At 40.5% G+C, this 19015-nt stretch overlaps 1 protein-coding gene across 1 annotated transcript in view; it reads right to left on the bottom strand.

Moving 5' to 3' along the window:
• The window catches only part of COL4A4 (collagen type IV alpha 4 chain), a 152458-nt gene that overhangs the window by 63602 nt on the left and 69841 nt on the right, over window positions 1-19015 (bottom strand). The window contains exons 23-26 of the mRNA XM_078147440.1: window positions 11956-12028; window positions 9273-9379; window positions 3627-3810; window positions 1892-1960 (exon numbers count right to left, since the gene is read on the bottom strand). Of these exons, the coding sequence (XP_078003566.1) occupies window positions 1892-1960; window positions 3627-3810; window positions 9273-9379; window positions 11956-12028 (433 nt within the window). The remainder of the gene's footprint in view (window positions 1-1891; window positions 1961-3626; window positions 3811-9272; window positions 9380-11955; window positions 12029-19015) is intronic.

Below are 19015 nucleotides of genomic sequence, written 5' to 3'. Positions count from 1 at the left end.
CTGATATTTTAGCCAATCTTGTTCCATTCAGATTTTTACTATCTACTATGTCAGGCCCTTAATAAATGTTGACATTGACTCAATGGAAAGAAAAAAAAATCACTTCAAATGAATCATGAATTAACCAATCAACAAGTTTTTGTTAAATGCCGACTGTGTGCTGAGCACTGTGCTGGTTTTGAAGATCAAACCAAGTGTCTTTATATGTGGCTGACTTTTCAGACATCTTCAGTGGAAGGATTGAGGCTCTGAGGAAACTGGGATATCAAAAATTTACTTATAAATTAGGGCAGCTAGGTGGCACAGTAGATAGAGCTCCAGGACCTGAGTCAACTCCTAGTGGGATGCTTACCAGATGTATGACCCTGGCCAAGCCACTTAACCTTGTTTGCCTCAATTTCTTCATCTGTAAAAATGAGCTGAGAAGGAAATGACAAACCACCCCAGTTTCTTTGCCAAGGAAAACCCAGATGGAGTCACGGAGAATCAGACATGACTGAAAATAACTCAATAATAACACATATAAATAGGTAGAAAATGAACAGCTATCTTTAAATCCTGGGGTCACAGGGACAATTTGTTGGTAGATGATCTTGTCACTATCTGTGGACAGAATTTAGTCCAATGTTTTTCACAGAATCACAACTTTAGAGCCAGAGGGGGTGTCAGAGGCCATCTTGTCAAACCCCCTCATGAGGAAACTGAGATCTAGAGATGTTACATAACTTACCCAAGATCCCACAGCTGTCCAGTATCAGAGGAGGGATTCCAACCTGAGTCGGTCAGGTTCCAAGTCTGATTCTAAATTCCCTGTACCAGAAAGCCTCCCTTTGGGGCTACTACACAATGATCCTTCACGCTCCCATTATTTGGTTTCTGTCAAGATACTATTAGGAAACACCCTGTTTTCCAGAGCTAAGGACCAGCGAGCAAGCTGTACCCTAAGCTTGGCACAACAACAGTCTTTTGCACTCACCCTCTGGATGAACTCGGGCACAGCAAAATCCCAGAATTATTTCAATTATTTTATTTCAATTTATTTTATTTCAATTTATTTTATTTCAATTATTTTAATTATTATATTGCTTTGATCAACACCAGGTATTCCCTGCAGTCCAGTCATGAAGTCCTACTACAAATCAACCTTGTCTCATTGTTGTGGTCACCCTTCATTGTCAGGGCTACAGCTCACCATGTAGCCATTGGCATAAGTAATGAGATGGGCCCACACTACCACAGGTCCTCCCACTAGGGGTGGGGGGCTGGTGCATATGTCTAGTTTCCTTCCTTGCTTGTTAGTCATTTCCCTCACTATAGAAAAGAAACTTCTGTCTTACTCTCTGCACTGCTATTCTTGCCTGCTCTGTCTAGCTCAGACCTCCACAGGCCAAGAGGTTCAGTCCAATTGACATTCCTCGTTATTATTTTTTAAAACCTTGTTGGGGGTATGGATATCAGTGAGTGGTGTGCTGGTAAATGTTTAACAACCAGGTCTCCAAAAAGTTTTATTTTAAGTACACATGACAGTTTACTCTGTTTTATTTAAGTTCACTTTGTATTATTAACATTTCCCCATTACTTTCTTAAGTCTAGACAACCAACAAAACAATAAATGAATCCCTGATTTATAGCATTTGCCAATTTCACAAAATTTAACAACTGGATCTCTGGAGCCGGTACAAGCTAGCTTCAGTATACCACTGATAGATACTGATCCCTGCTTTGAAGACTCCAAAAATGCATTCCCCACTGCCTTCCCAGGAGCTCCTTATTTCAGATATAGCCTGAGTAAGTTACTTGGATGTTTTCTAAGCAGTTTAAAGTTGACCATTCATGCTACTTATTTTTATAGCAGGAAGATAAGACAGCTGCTTCTGAGTGATATACTTACCCGGAACACCGGGAACACCTGGAGCTCCAGGGCTCCCGGGATAGGGAGAAGGACAAGGATAGGTGTCACCTGAAGGGAAAGAAAACAGACGCTTTCAAATACGGGGTGTTTGGAAAAAAATCCAAGCATCTCTGTTATTGAAATATTAAAGCTGATGTCACTGAACTGCTGAATTCTTTTATGTATAGCCAGGCTGCATGGGAAGTTGAGGGGAAAAATCATTCCAGATTTGAAAGGAACCGTCCACTTGCTAAAGTGGTTTTGGGGTAGAGTCTTTAACGCTGAGTTCGAGAAGATGCTGGCTTGACACTTGATATTTCATGATCAAAACATTTACAGACACACCAGGGAAGGGTCAGAAGTGTTTTATGACAATCAGCATGAAATATTTCTCTCCCTTCCCTCATGCCTATAAATATTCTTTTAAAGAATACCATGTGTTTGTCAGAACAGACGTTTAATATAGGATCATCTGAAGCTTTGATAAGATGTGGCGTGTATTACAGGGAATTCTGGACTACTAGTCCAGAGACTTGAATTCTCATACCAGTTCTGATAGTAGTTGACTGTGGGACTTTGGTTTTATCATTTCACTTTTCTCCATATGCAAAAGGAGGTTGGATTAGCTTGAACATTCACAGAATCACAGATTTAGAACTAGAAGGGGCCTTAGAGGCTGTTTAGTACAACTCCCTCATTTGACATATAAGGAAACTGAGGAAGAAGCTAAGTGATTTGTCCAAGGTCATAGATAGCAAGGAGCAAGGCTAGGATTCTAACTCAGGTCCTCTGATTCTAAAGCCAGCTCTCTCCAACCAAACTGGAATTAGGGGAGAAGTCAGTAAGTCAGTAAGCCATGCTGATTCCAGAATCATGATCTCTCCATCACAGTGGAAATAATACAGTATGATATAGTACCCTGCCAAATCAAGATATTTCACTGCATGGGGATAAAGAAAATGCAGGATGCTAAATTCAGGTGGCTTCCAGATCTTTATTCCTTTGAATTTTGGCCCATAGCAAGCTGTCGACATTGTAAGTAAACTCCAAATTAAAAAGCAAAAACATTATTTTATCCCCCTGAAAGCCTAGGGGGAAAAAAAAAGAATGGGAACTAAAAAATGTCTACAAATAATAAAACAAAAAACAATATCTGTAGAAAAGTCCTCTCTTTCTACCTCCCATCCTAATTTTTCCAGTATGTTGATCCAAAGGTCTGAGGTAACTTCAGCACTATTCTTTGGAATTCATAGAAATGTCAAGGCCTACATTCAAATGGCCTTGTTTGTCCACCTTAGAAGGCCTCTGAATAACTTCTTGGATGATAATCAGGTAGGTTTCAGATGAAATACTGGAGTCTGTGATTAGAACACCCAGGAATAACTCAAAGGATTGTGTAGAAGAGAAAATAACATTCTGAAATCTCAGATCCTCTTTAATTTTAAAATATTCAAGTTATCTAGATACAAAGGAATGAAAAAGCCATTCGAACCCATCACACAGAGACCAGAAAAAAAAAAGGCAAGTTGGCTTTTTCAAGTTTGTTCTATGAACTGGTTGTGATTTCTTGCTTTCATTTTTTATTATAATTCTGCCATGACATTCTTGAATGTCTTTTTTGGAACTTCAATCCTAAAACTCTGCCCGTCATTACCCCTGGAATGACTTAATTCTTTGGGGAATAAGGTCATTGAACAGCTTTTTACTTTTTCCATATGTCAATATTTTAATTTACCTTTCTGGCCTTTGGAACCAGCTGCTCCCCTCATACCAGGGCGGCCAGGACTCCCTGGCCCTCCTCTCACCCCTTCTGGACCTGGAAATCCCAGTCCTGGAGGCCCCATTGGTCCCATCTTCCCAGGAGATCCTGGTGCTCCCAGGGATCCTTCCATGCCTGGGATTGCTCCGCCATGACTGCCCTGGGAACATTTCCATCATCAGTCAGTGCAATCTCTTTTTTGGTAATGTCCCAATTAGTTCAAAAATACTTATTACATAAATTTCCATCTTGTGTTAATTTAATCAGAACAACTTTCTGCACCACTGTATTCAAGCCCAATATTCAAGGTCTGGTTGTATGAAAGACTCAACTTGTCTTTAAACCCATCAGTTTAATCACATCTGGTTTAGGAGAGAGGATAACACAGATGGCAACTAATTTTAATTAGCTCATTTTATAATAAATTAAAGTTGAATAATGACAGCCAGAGGACTTTGTTTAGTATTGATTTGTAACAATATTGTAATACTTGATGTAAAATAATTTAGTTTTTTGTTGAAGTTAAAAGACAACCTTATATATTTATAATACTTTATGGTTTTGAGATCATATCCCCATCAATTGTCTCATTTCATCCCAGTGACATTAGGGTAGGCATTGTTATTCCCACTTTACAGATGTGGAAACTGAGGTTTCACCTCATACTCATCAAATTGGCAATAGACACAAGACAATAGACAATTGAAAGGGTTGTGGGAATGCAGGCCCACTAATACAATGTTTGTGAAGCTGTGAAATGTTCCAACCATTCTGAAAACCAGATCGGTATTATGAGAGAAGTCTTCAAACTATTCATACCCAGTTATTGAAAATATACCCTCAAAGAGGTCACTATTCTTTGGCATTCACATAAACGTCAAGGCATATATGCAAACCACTTTGTCCACCATCAGAAGGCTTCTAAATGACCTCCTGGATGATAGGTAGGTTTCAGATGAAATACTAGGCGTTTGTGATTAGAATATCCGGGAGTATTCCAAAGGACTGTATAGAAGACAGAATAACATTCTGAAATCTCAGAAAGAAAGTCCTATATGTAAGAAAATATTCAGAATAGGGCTTTCTGTGTCAGTGAACACTGGAAAGGAAATAAGTGTCTATTGACTGGAGGGGTACCTGAACAAATTACAGTTGCATATTAATATAACGGAAAATGATGGTGTCTTATGAGATTGTGAATATAGGAATTCAGAAAAACACAGGAAGATTTAGCTGAAGTTTTGGGATTAAAGAAAGCATAACCAAGAGAACAACATAGATGGCTATAATAATATATGTTATAATATATAATATAATATAAATGATAATACTCCAGAGCAATATAATGAACAAATTCGGTCCTAGAAAAGAGATAAGGAAACACATCTTCCTCCTCTCCATAAAAAGGTAGAAGCTACAGATATTAAATATGGTATATACTATTAGATCTACTTGCTGTGGTGCTTGGCTTTTCTTTGTTACAAGGAAGGGTATGATGGCAGTGGGAGAGGTGAGGTTGTTAGATAGATTGTTAAAAATAAAAAGCAGCAATAGAACCATTTTTTATCCAGTTTTCAGTGTCTTCCTATTGCCTCTAGGATAAAATACCAATTATTCAGCTGGGCCTTTAAAACCCTTCACAGTCTGGCTCCATCTTAGCTCCTATAATGGGTCCCTTTTTCAGTCCACCTAAATTTGTCAGCTGAATTATCTCACAAATAAATCATGAAAGCCTTCCATGGAAGCCTCTATGTGAAATAATCCCTGTATAAATTGTCCTTTAAAATCCTTTCAGGAGCTGAAGACTCCAAAGACCATGGAGCCAAACTTGAAAACTGTCAATAAGCATTTATTAAATGCTTACTATGAGCGAGGCACTATGCTAAGCATTGCTGATGCAAAGAAAGGAAAAGATGATCCCTGCCCTCCAGGAATTTTCTGTCCATTGAGGGGGACAACAGGTAAACAAATGTGTGCCAACAAGCTAAATACAGGATAAATAGGAAACAGCTAACAGAGAGAAGGCACTAGAATGAAGAGGGATTGGGAAAGGCTTCCTGGAGATGGGATTTTAGTTGAGACTTGAAGGGAGTTAGGAAGTAGATGAGGAGGGAGCATTCCAGGCACAGCCAAGAGATGTAGTATCTTGTTTGTGGAACAGCAAGGAGGCCAATGTCACTGCATCAAAGAATACATGGCAAGGAGCATGGTGTAAGAAGTCTGGGAAAACAGGAGTAGGGGAGGGTCTAGGGAAGGGCTTTGAATGCCTAACAGATGGCTTCATATTTGATCCTGTTATAGTCCATTAATTGTAAGCTCCTTGAGAACAAGGGTTGCCTTTCTTTTTATTAATTGCATTTCCTGTGCTTAGCACAGTGCCTGGAACATAGTGGGTACTCCATAAATGTTTATTGGGATTGGATTAATACTGGAGGTGATAGGAAGACATTGGAGTTTATTGGAATGGGTCGTAGTAGCATGAATGGATCTGAGCTTTAGGAAAATCACTCTAGTGACTGAATGGAGAATGGAGTGGGGTAAGGAGAGACTTGAGGTGGGCAGACCCATCAACAGGCTATTGTAAAAGTCTAAGCAAGAGGTGATGGGAGCCTGCATGAGGATGGTGGCAGTATCCGAGGAGAGAAGGGGGCATATTTGAGAGATGCTGCAAAGGTGAAATTGACAGTCCTTGGCAACAGATTGGATACGGGGGGTGGGGGGTGGTAAGAGACAGGGATGAGTTGAATGTGTGCCTAGGTTGAGAGCCTGGGGAGTGGAAGGGTGTAATAGGAAAGTTTGGAAGGGGGGAGAGTTTAGAGAGTTTAGTCTGGGGAAAGTTGAGTTTAAAATGTCTTCTGTACATCCAATGTGAGACGTCTGAAAGACAGCTGGAGATATGAGACAGGACTCAAAGGTGCTTTAGGACAATAATAATAAAGAAAACTTGTCTCTCTCTTTCCTACTTTTCTTCTTGCTTTAAGCTATGGATATTTGACTTTCCTTCCCAAATAATGCCTTTTCTTTTTCATTCTAGACTTACTTCGTCCTATAACCACATGTTCCTGAATCCTAGAGACCAGAATATTGAATGGGGTCCCTAACGATATATTACTGAACAAATATTCAGGGAGGTCTCTACTGTAAACTTTCCCCTGGAAGCTATTTTAAAAAGAATTGTAGAAAAAAGAAAAGCCCTTCTATTTTATAATCATCCTTTTCCCTAGAGTTAGCTAGGTGTCAGAACTGATAGAGTGCTGAGCTTGGAGACAGGAAGACTTGAGTTCAGATATATCCTCAGACAGTTCCTTGCTGTGTGACCCTGGGCAAGTCACTTAACCTCAGTCTCAGTCTCCTCAACTGTAAAATGAGGACAAAAACAGCATCCACCTCCCAGGGTTTTTATGAGGATCAAATGAGATAATATTTGTAAAGAAGTGCCTAACACAAGTACTGGTATATAGTAGGTACTTAATAAATGCTTGTTTCCTTCCTCCCCCTTTTTTTAAGAGCAGTAGTATGAAGCAATGTTGTGGCTGACAGTTGTCCCCACATCCTGTGTTGTCCATTTAATCATTAAAACAATTGGGAAAATGAACAAATATTCCAAACCTTTTCTCTTTCACTTATTAAACTCTCAGCAACCTTCTTCTGTCTAAGAAGGGTGTTCTTAACCTGGAGTCTGTGAACTTGATTTTTAGCAATATGTTGATAAATGAATTTGAATACAATTGGCTTCCTTTGTAATAATCTGTATTTTATTTTATGCATTGAAAACCTGATTCTCAGAAGGAATTATGGCCTTCACTAGACTTCCCAAAGGGTCTAGGACACAAAAAAATGCTAAGACATCCACACTAAAACAATCACTTGGAGAAAAAAAAAACCACAAACAGTAGCAAAAGCCCTGAACCTCACATAGATGGGAGACTGGGGAACTATCTGGAAAGCCAAAGGTTGCTTCTCATCTTTGAGACAGAGGCACGTATCAGTGAATAGAAATGTATATTTACATCATTATAACTTTGTGGAACTCAGTATTGATGCTGCCTTTCTGTAAAAGCATATTACTGTGGTTAAGAGATCTTTTCCCCCTTTCCTCTACTGAACTATGCAAGGGCAAAATCCCAACCCTGAGGAGTAGGAAGAACCTATGTATGAATAAGAATTAACATGCTTGCTCTGTTTTTTAATTACGGAAAATTGGTTTTTGCCTTTTCCATTGAATTAGCCTATCCCAAAGTACCAAAAAAAAAAAAGCATATCTTTCTACCAATTGTTAAGATAAATTGATTCCTTGTTAAATATTTTGTCAGTGAACACTTGCATATAATGCTTTCAATATGGTCTAATAATTGCATGAATTTAGTTAGGAAATCATTTGTATTAGAGTAAGCAGACACGCATGTATATTTATTTGTGCTCTGCTTCTGTTAAGACACCCCAAGAATATATGGTCCATCATTAACCATGTATTCCTAAGGGTCCCCTATCTGTTATCTTGTGTAAGACCACTGAGCAGCTAATTGTGCTCCAAAATATCTTTCCAATAAATGTGGTGTCAGATGCACGCATTTTGGGACTGGGCTATCTCAATTTTCTGGTGTGGCTGACTTCCCACAAGCTCGTTCATTTAGAAAGCATTCACTACTAAAGTGTGGGGAAAATGGTCTAATCACCCCTACCTCTAAACTTCTAATGCAGTTTTCGAGGCTTATTTCACATTACTCCTTTTCATGTTTCCTATTTTTAGACAAACTGGCCTCCTTACTATTTCCAGAATTCAGCATTCCATCTCCTTTCTCCATCCTTTGAAAGGGCTATCCACCATGCTTTGTGTACATTCTCTCCTCATTTCTGCCTCTTGGAATCCTTAACTTTCCACAAGTTTCAGTTGAGGCACCTAAATGAAATTTTTCCTGATCTCCCTAGTTCATGCTAACTCTGTCACATTGGCTTGGTGTTTACTTATTTGTCTTACATGTTGTATCTCCAAGTAGAATGCAAACTCTTTGAGGGCAAGAATTGTTTTATGTTTTGTCTTTGTCTCATCCCCAGTGCTGACAGAGCAGACACTCGATATAAATCTAATTGAATTGGTGAATTGAATTTTTTTATCACCAAACACAGAAATTCTAAGACATTTTAATATTATTCTTTTACTTATTCCTCACTATGACCAGAGACAAGACTTTGTAAGATAGTTGACTAGTATCTGGGGGTCTGTTTATATCCGTGGAAAACAGTAACAGTAGCTTGAACCCACGACCTTGGCTTCATTCACGTCATTTGCCAACAAAATTGGCTGAGCAGCCACAAGCTACAGTCAGTGAGAGCTTTGTGGATGAAAGGGCCACACAGAGGAATGAACGCGAGGGCAACTCTGCTGAGAAAGTGGCAGAAAAGACTGTTATAAATGAACTGCCAGCCATGGTTTCAAACCATCTCTCATTTAATGATTTATTTGGAAATTATGTATCCTTGTATAATTATGAATTGAAAAATTACCCTCATAGGTTTATAACATGTGAACTTACTATTATTTATTTACAATTTACCAAGAAGAACGTTCACTTGTGATCACGAAAGCTAAGAAAATAAAGTAATGGAAAAAGTTTCACATACTGGAAGACCTGGCTCTCCTCTTTCTCCATACAGTCCATTCTGACCAGGAACCCCTTCCTGCCCTGGATATCCAGGAAGCCCATCATGCCCCTTTTCTCCTTTTCTTCCTAGGAAAAAAAACAAAAGATACTCCAACCTTTAAATTAGTGATGGATAAAATGAAAAATAAGAAAAATAATAAGAAAAGAAAACATTGTGTTATAAAATCTTTTCTAATTTGGCTTAAGCTCTACATTTTCTTCTGCCAAAATGAATCTTTATAGGTTTTCTTTATAGAAAACCTAAAGAATGGAACAACATTGAGATTTTGGAAACCCTCACCTGTGCTAACACTCTTTCCTTTTTTTTTTTTGTCTAGGCAATGGGGTTAAGTGACTTGCCCAGGGTCATACAGCTAGTAAGTGTTATGTGTTGAGGCCGGATTTGAACTCAGGTCTTCCTGAATTCAGGGCTGGTGCTCTATCCATTGCACCACGTAGCTGCCCCTAGAAGTGTACCACAAGACGGCTGTAGAATTGTGGCAAGAACACTCATTTTACAGATCTAGACTTAAATCTCCATTTTGGTAACTTACTAACTCTATGACCTTGAGAAAGTCACAATCTCTCTGAACAGCAGTTTCCTCATCTGTAAAATATGGATAGTAATACTTCTGCTACCTATCTTACATGGTTGGGGTAGGGATTATATTACATGCTATGAATTGCTACATGGGGATATTGTTATTACTTGTTTTTCTTCTTTCTCTATGGCCTAATATTGAGGAATAGATCCAAACCAAAGCAAAACTAAGGCAGTTTGTCTCTAGTCCCTTCTAAGCTGCCCTTTCCTCCACCAGCTGATGTTACCTGTACCCTACCTCATTGCCCCCAAGTACCCTATGTCCACATGCAGTCCCTTGGCCATAGGCCCAACTGCCCTACACTAGAGCGGCCCACTCACCTACACCTGCTTTCCCCAGGTAATGTCTCAAAACTAAACTCCACTCTCCAGTCAATTTCCCCCCATTATTTCAGAGCCTTGCACTTAGCTGTCTCTTTTGGAAAACAAAATCTTGAACTCATTCACTCTAAGTTCAATATGTTTTCCTCTTTCAAGGATATATGGGCTTCAACAGGGAATGCCTAAAGGTACAATGGTTTAACCCAAAGAAATGAATTTCTAATGATAGACTTTCAGACAGAGATATGAGACTGGGGCAGAGGAGTGGTAAAGGCAGATAAGAACAGATACAGGCAACTCCCTGGCTGTAAGTAAGGCTGGTAAAGGAGTAATATTTGGTCTGGCTGCTATGGGAAAAGTCTATACTTTATGCAACCTATTGCCATCTTTTTAAGGAGGTGTCTTAGAATGTATGGAGGACTCTCAACAGAAGGAGGGCACAAATAAAGGGTCAACATCCACCTTAGAAAAAAGCACGAAGGATACAAAGGAAGAAAAGAGAGTGAGAGAGGACAGTGAATGATCACAGAAATGCAAAACCAGCTGAAGGAAAGGATGGGCCTAGTAGGAATAAAGGGATCTTGTTGGAAAGAAGAGTAAGGGATAGCCCTGGAGCAAGGAAGCTGGGAGCAGGGCTATTCAAGCCCAGGCTAAACATCTCAGTTCCAATGGAGCATCGCGCCCCAGAAGAAGCAGAAACAGTGGACCCCAACAAGTTTGCTACCAATGAACCAAGAGGAAACTTCATCTTCCCAAAAGAAACACATATTTTCTCTAAACTCTGGCATTAATGAGTGGGTGAGACTAGTAGAAAGAATGTGGGACTTGGGGTCACATGGTCTTGGTTTGAATCCCATTTCAGACTCTTGCCAGTTGTTTGATCATGGGTGAGGCACTTATCTTCTTAGAGATTCCTTTTCATCATCTGTAAAATCAGCATATACATATACATATATATGTATATATATGTGTGTATATATATACACACACATATACATACACACATACATACCTACATATACATGTTTACATATGTGTATATACATGTACATGTATATACATATATGTATGTATACATTTACATGTGTGTACACATGCGTATACATGTGTCTGTGTGTATACACACACACCCCTTACAAAACTTTTAATGATGAAGTGAGATGATGTATGTAAAGTAAAAAACTGCCACATAAATGTGAGCTTCTTGTTACTTATACATGATAATATGGGTTGTATCATTCTTATTATAATGTAGAAATTATCCCTATATCCTGATGGATTCCTATCGTACTTAATAAATGCCAGGAATGGAAAAGGGATCTTTGCATCAAATCTCAGTCAAGCAAAATGAGGATCTGAATGCCGGACAAATATTTATTTTGGCTAGTGAAAGCGTTGAGTTAGGAGGACTCACTATATACCCAAAGACTGGGAGGAGGCCAGTACGTAGTTTTAGATCTTAGCTATCCTAATTACTATGAAAAGTTATTTACAGGCACAAAGGAGCCCTAGGAAATGAAGAACAGAAAGAGGTTTTGATAGTTTTCGAATATCACCCACCATGAAAGTCATCATTGTCCAAAAGCATGTATTAAAGACCTCCTCAGTGGATGGGACTGTGCCAACATTTGACTCATCCATGAATGGGATGAAGGTGCAGATGAATCACACAAAATTAGAAAGGTGGTTGATTCATGCATTATTTTCAAAGTGACAGAAAGTTTTTAAAAATTGGATTTACCTTTGATTCTTGCTATAACCATATCACCCTTTTCTCCTTTAGGACCAGTTAGCCCCGAGGTACCAGGTATTCCCTTTTGAGAAAAAGAAAAAGTGAGTTTATAGATAAAGAGAAAACAACAGGTCCCATTGATGCTTCAGACAGAGTTAACACCCAGACAAAAAACCAACACACATTTATTAAGTGCCTACTGTTAAGTGCCAGTGCTCAGCACTGGGGAGTAAAAAACAAAAATTAAAAGTCTCTGCCCTTGAAGAGCTTTCGTTCTATTAGGGGTGATAACATATAAGTAAGTGTGTTTGGGGGGAAAGAAACTAATTCAATCCTTTATGCGTAGAGTTTGATGTGCCAGTGGGATGTCATGTTGGAAATAGCCGATAGAATGTTAGTGATACGGGAATAGGAGAGAGAGAGAGAGAGACTAGGAACTGGAGGTGATCTGCACAGATGAAAATGGAAACCCATGGAAACTAGCAAAATCACTGATAAAGAGGGCATAAGGAGAGAAGAGCAGATAACTTGGGCAGAGTCTTGGGTATCCCCATAGTTAGGGGGCGGAAGGTGGGTAATGAATCAGCAAAGGAGACAAAAGGAACAGTCAGTCAAGCAGGAGGGCAACCAAGGAGAGAACAGAGTCACAAAAACCCAAGAGAGGCCATCCTGGAGAAGAGCAGCTTCAATTGCATCAAACGCCACAAGGAAGTCAAGAAGCATGAGGAATGGGAAAAGCTCATTGAATTTGGCAATTTTTAAAAAATCACTGGTAATTTTGGAGAGAGTAGCTTCATTTAAGTGATAATATGGGGAGCCAGATTGCAAGAAATAAGTAAGTAAATAAATAAGTAAAATAAGTAAATAAATAAGTAAGAGAATTGCAGGGCACAATGTAGATAGCTTTTTCTAGGTGTTTGGCTGAGAAAGGAAAGAGAGATCTTGAAAGATAGTTTGAAGGGTGGTAGGGTATAGTAAAAGATTGCTACAGATGGGGGATATCTGGGCCTGCTTATAGGCAGCACAAAGGAACCAGTGGATAAAGAGAGATTAGTGGGGGGGGGCAGTGTGGAGAGGTGGAAAGAAATCCATTAGAGGAAATAGGGGAATCTAGTATAAAGGCTGGCAGAGACTGGAGTAAAACAGAAGAGAACATCTTGGGATTTCAAGATTTATGGGAGGGGACAAGAGGAAGCAGGTAAGGTGGGGCCCCTGTTTTGTTTGTAAAGTAAGAAGCTAATTCCTCTGCTGAGAGGGTGCTGTGGGGAGTATGAAAGGAGAGAGGACATTTTAGAACAGCCATCAAGGACAATTTCATAGGAAGTCACTCATGGAAGAATAAAAGGATTCTCTTATTTCAGTGAAGATCCAGTTGAAATTAGATAACATGAATTGATGATGGACCCAATCAGCATTGTTGCATGGCTTCCCTTAGCACCAATCAAAAGCATGTGAGGAACAACAGAAGAGGCAGATGATGGGATAGTTCAGGATTGGAGTTTGGCAAGGCATATGTGTCAATAGAACAAACGGGGCAAGGTATTGAGAACAGCGCAAAACTAGAGTGGGTTAACTGTAGGGTCAATATTGGAAAGGGAGGAAAGTGAAGCCAGAGCAAGGGGTGAGGGAACACTGGGAGAACACGGAAGGGTGGAGAGACCACAGGGCGCAGTGAAGTGGAATAACGGTTTAGGAAGAACCAGGCGTAGGGAGAAATGGAATGACAAGAGGATATAATCAGAAGAATTTCTAATTCTTGATCATGGAACTCCCCCTAGAGGCTTCCTAGGGTGGCAACATACCCAATCTCATCAATCTTCAGTAATATTTCACTTACTTATTTTCTAGAAGCTTCTACCACTCTAAACCTCACTAATTCTCTCCCTTAGATCTCCTCTGCTCCCATGGGTTCGATGACAAGCTCTATGCAGATCACTCTCAACTCTACATAACCAGCACCTATTTATCCCCTGAGCTTTTGTACTAAATCCCCCAGTGCCCAGATAACACAAATCACCTCAAACTCAACATGTCCCAAATGGTTGGGATCTCCCTCCTAAGTCACGCCATCCTCTCAAGGAAAGTCCTCTTAAGGACTTTCTTTTTCCCGTAACTTCTCTTTGCACACCTTGGGGTAAAGTTAAACTAGATTGCTAACTGTTCCCCCAAATCTGGTATCTGAGAATTCACAGAGGGTGTTCCCCATTGCCTGAGGTGCACATCCTTCAAGGCTCAGCACAGAAGCCACCTCTGTAAACCCTTCCTTGATCTCCTCCAGAGGAAAGTGTTCTCTCTTTTCTAAGGCTCCAAGTGCACTTGATCTGCACCAAGCAAGCAAGCAATCAGCACGTGGTTATGAAGTATCTACTATATGCAAGGCACAATCAGTGAGCATTTAATAAGCAATTTACCAAGCCATAATATCCCTCCATGGCCACTCCCTTATATGTGTTATTTCCCTATATAAGAATGTATGATCTGATGTAAAGGACTCTTGTATTTGTATCCCTGACACTTAGAAGAGTGTTTGGCAAATAGTAAATGCTTAATAAATGGTTTATATATAATATAAATATAAATATAAAATATAAAAGAAACAAGGAAGGGAGGGAGGGAGGAAGGGAGGAAAGAAGGAAGGAAGGAAGGAAGGAAGGAAGGAAGGAAGGAAGGAAGGAAGAAGGAAGGAAGGAAGGAAGGAAGGAAGGAAGGAAGGGAGGGAGGGAGGAGGGAGGGAGGGAGGGAGGAAAGGAGGAAGGAAGGAAAGAAAGAAGGAAAGGAGAGAAGGAGGAAGGAAGGAAGGAAAGGAGGAAGGAAGGAAGGAAGGAAGGAAGGAAGGAAGGAAGGAAGGAAGGAAGGAAGGAAGGAAAGGAGGAAGAGAGGAAGGGAGGGAGGAAGGAAGGGAGGAAGGAAGGAAGGGAGGAAAGAAGGGAGGAAGGAAGGAAGGGAGGAAGGAAGGAAGGAAGGAAGGGAGGAAGGAAGGAAGGGAGGAAGGAAGGAAGAGAGGGAGGGAGGGAGGGAGGAGGGAGGGAGGAAGGGAGGAAGGAAGGAAGGGAGGAAGGAAGGAAGGAAGGAAGGAAGGAAGGAAGGAAGGAAGGAAGGAAGGAAGGAAGGAAGGAAGGAAGGATGGAAGGATGGGAGGATGGGAGGAAGGAAGGAAAGAAGGAAGGAAGGAAAGAAAGAAGGGAGGAAGGAAGGAAGGAAGGAAGGAAGGAAGGAAGGAAGGAAGGAAGGAAGGAAGGAAGGAAGGAAGGAAGGAAGGGAGGAAAGAAGGAAGGAAGGAAGGGAGAGAAGAAGGAAGGAAGGAAAGAGCTTTCTATAGGCAGGAACTGACAGTAACAAAAAGTGACAGCTGGCAGTCTGTCAAGGAAAGAGGAGAAAAAGAAAAACTATAAAAGGCAGGCAAACATACCAACTACAGAGTAGCCTGGGGCAAACAGTTCAATATCCCCTGAGGATAGCATATTGTAAGCATAACAACAGACATTTGTAATGATGAACTTCAGTTATGACGAAAAGAAATAAAAAAGAAAATAAAAGAAAATAAACAATTTTCTATCTTCTATTTCAGAGGGCAGGAAAGTGTGTAATAAACTTTGGAATATACACTATGTCAGGGCTAGGGAACCTGTGACCTCAAGGCCATACGTGGCCCTCTTGGTCCTCAAGTGCAGCCCTTTGACTGAATCCAAACTTCACAGAACAAATCCCCTTAATAAAAGGATTTGTTCTGCAAAACTTGGACTTAGTCAAAAGGCTGCACCCAAGGACCTAGAGGGCCACATGTGGCCTCGAGGCCTCAGCTTCCTCACTCCTGCACTGTTCTCGTGCCCTAGACTTTTCCTTATCAGCCATATGTACACCCCATGTTCTTCCCCTCCCTTCCAGTCCCGGATAGGGTCTGGACCTATGATTTCATTGGCTTAGGGAGCTTCCAGGTGAGGAAACTCCTTTTACCAAGGCAGGTTGGCAGGTTGGCACCCTGCCTATAACTTAAAGTCTTGAAGAGTTGCCTAGAGCATTGATGAACTGACTTGCTGAGAGCCACCCAAGCAGTATGGGTCAGAGGCAGGACCTGAATGCAGGTATTCTTGGCTTCAAGGTCAGTTCTCTATTCTTTATGCCAGGCTGTCTCTCCCGTTTGGGAGCCTAAATCAATTCTCACTGCTCCTAGAAAGTGTGTATAAATCCTCTCCTTTATGGTTCCACTCACCATTTCTGTAATTTACCAAGCCATAATATCCCTCCATGGCCACTCCCTTATACGTGTTATTTCCCTATATAAGAATGTATGATCTGATGTAAAGGACTCTTGTATTTGTATCCCTGACACTTAGAAGAGTGTTTGGCAAATAGTAAGTGCTTAATAAATGGTTTTCCATTCATTTATTCATTCAAAAGAAAAAAATATTTTAATGCTTTGGTTATATGGAATATTCACTTGTGTGGAATACTCCATTCCTTAATATGACTAGAAAAATGTGGCATTTTTGTGTTTGCTAAGCCATGAATGGTTGTTGTGATTCCAAGTCCATGTTCCTCTGGCTTTCAGGATACAATAACAAGTTTAAAAGATAAATAACAAATAACAATACTCTTCATGTGATGGAAAGACTGCTTTAATGCAGAATAATAGTCCCCACCTCAATTTCTCCATCTGTTAAATAAGCAGTAAGATTAAATGATGTCTTACTATCCTTCAAACTCTGACATTCTAATCTTCTTGATCAAAAGTTTGAATCAGTTCTTTCATACACTATCCAAGAAGCAATTTACTAAAGGAGTCTTGGTAGGGGCAGCTTGGTGGCACAGTGGAGAGGGCACCAGCCTCTAGATTCAAGAGGACCTGAGTTCAAATCCAGCCTCAGACACATAACACTTACTAGCTGTGTGGCCCTGTATAAGTCACTTAACCCCATTTCCTAGCCACAAAAAACAAACAAAAAAAAAACCCAAAATAAATAAAGGAGTCAGTATCTTAAAAGAGAATGCATACAATTCCAGATGTTGAATGGCATTATAGAGTCACAGAATCTCAGAGTTGGAAGGAAACTTGGGCCATCTAGTCTAATCTAGACCCTAAAACAAAGTTCCTCTCCAACATATTGGACAAGGGTTTATCCAGTCTTCACTTGCAGAGAAGAGGAAAGCACCATCTCTCAAGGTGTCCACTTCAGGAAAACTTTAATTAAAAAGAAGCTTTTCCCTTTCTCTAGTCCAGGGGTGAGGAATCTGTGGCCTTGAGGCCACATATGGCCCTTTAGGTCCTCAGGTTTGGGCCTCTGACTGAACCCAAACTTCACAGAACAAATCCCCTCAATAAAAGGATGCATTATGTAAAATTTTGACTCAATCAAAAGGCTGCTCTTGAGGACCTAGAGGGCCACACGTGGCCTTGAGGCCACAGGTTCCCCACACCTGCTCTAGTCAGTTTTCCCTCTTCCACCCATTGGTTCTGCCCCGTAATGCCAAATAGAACAAGTGTAATCCATCTTTTCCCACGATGACCCTTCCAAGGGATTCATTCTTCCCCAAGTCTTATCTTCTCCAAGTTAAACACTCCCAGATCCTTTAATGGATCCAAGACCTTGGATCATACTGGCTGCCCTCCTCTTGTTGCTGCCTGGCTTAGTTGGAAGGAAAACCCAAGTCTAAAAGCTATTTTGAATTGGTTATTTTGGAGGTCAGGTCACAGACTTCTTGACCTGACAATAAAGAGACATTTTGTTTCTGGAGTAAAAACTAAATCAGGAATAATTTGTGGGCAGCAAGACCACAAAGCTTTTATGGATGCAGAAGGACAATTCACCTCTCTGCAAGGTGGAGAGCAACCAGGACATGGGTTAGGAGTGTAAATAGGTGCTTATGCATGGAATAGGGAAGCCCCCCATGATATGGAGCACGGGGTCTTAACCTAGGGTCAATCCAGGTACCCTCAAGGGATATGTGGATAGATTTCAAGGGGTCCATGAACTTAGATAAGAAAAACATACACTTTTATTTTCACTAACATCCACTGAAATTAACATCTCCTTTAATTCTTTAAAAAACATTATTCTGGGAAGAGGTCCATTGGTTTCACCAGATTTCCACAGGGGTCCACGGCACAAAAAAGTTTAATAACTCTTCCTGTAGATGAAAAAGTTATGGTCCTGGGGCTAGCAGACTGAGGTTTGGACCTTAGCTTCAACACTTACTAGTCATATAACTGGCCAAGTCACCTAACCAAGAGGAGCCTCCATTTCCCTCTCTGTCAAATGGGGATGGCAAGAAAACCCTGCACTTCACAGAGCTGCTATAAGGGAAAGTCCTTACAAACCCTAAAACTTGATAAAAATGTGAGTTAACAAGGTCGAGAGTGTCACTTTTTTGTGGGTTGGTGGGGAGACTGGGTCTTCCTATGTCACTCAGATTGGAAGCACAGAGGCCACTCATTACTAATCAGCATGGAATCCTGCTCTGTTTCCAACCTGGGACAATATACCACTCCTGGAGTACCCTGGTGGCCTCTGTTCCTGGGCGCTTACCAGACTGGCACTAGGTTTAGTCACTGAGATCAGAACTCGAGAACTCAAGAGATACACCAGCTTTAGCCTGTATGATAGTCAGGTAGAGACGCTCACTCTTAATTATAATCCTTTCACATGAGGAATCCTGGTAAACCTTAGAAGGGACAAGGAACCAAGCCTGCAGCAAGAATTAATTTATGGATCTCCAAGGCAAGGCTTGGAGAATTACAGATGGAACGAAATGTATTAGATGGAGACACACACCCTAGAAAAGTCTCATTGTCTTAAAAAATTAAATGAAGAGGACTGACATTTATAGAAATGCAGAAAACTTCCCATTATCTGTCAGGATGCATGTTTCTCCACCAATGAAAAATAGTAGTTTCTGAGTACCAGGATGGGAGGGGACCAGAAGTAACAATTATAAATACAGGGAATCTTAAAACTCTTAGTGAAATTTTTGGGACACCCCATCTAATGATAATTGGAAAGCTGTTTCAGATTTGCAAGGCTCTTTGTTGATAATCTCATTTGAGGCTATCAACAGTAGGCATTGCAAGATA

This window comes from Phascolarctos cinereus, unplaced genomic scaffold, assembly GCF_003287225.1.
Source record: "Phascolarctos cinereus isolate Bilbo 61053 unplaced genomic scaffold, phaCin_HiC Scaffold_7;HRSCAF=346, whole genome shotgun sequence".
In the NCBI taxonomy this organism is placed as follows: Eukaryota; Metazoa; Chordata; class Mammalia; order Diprotodontia; family Phascolarctidae; genus Phascolarctos; species Phascolarctos cinereus.
The sequence above is the reverse complement of the archived record's forward strand: the minus strand, read 5'-3'. Positions and strand labels throughout refer to the sequence as shown.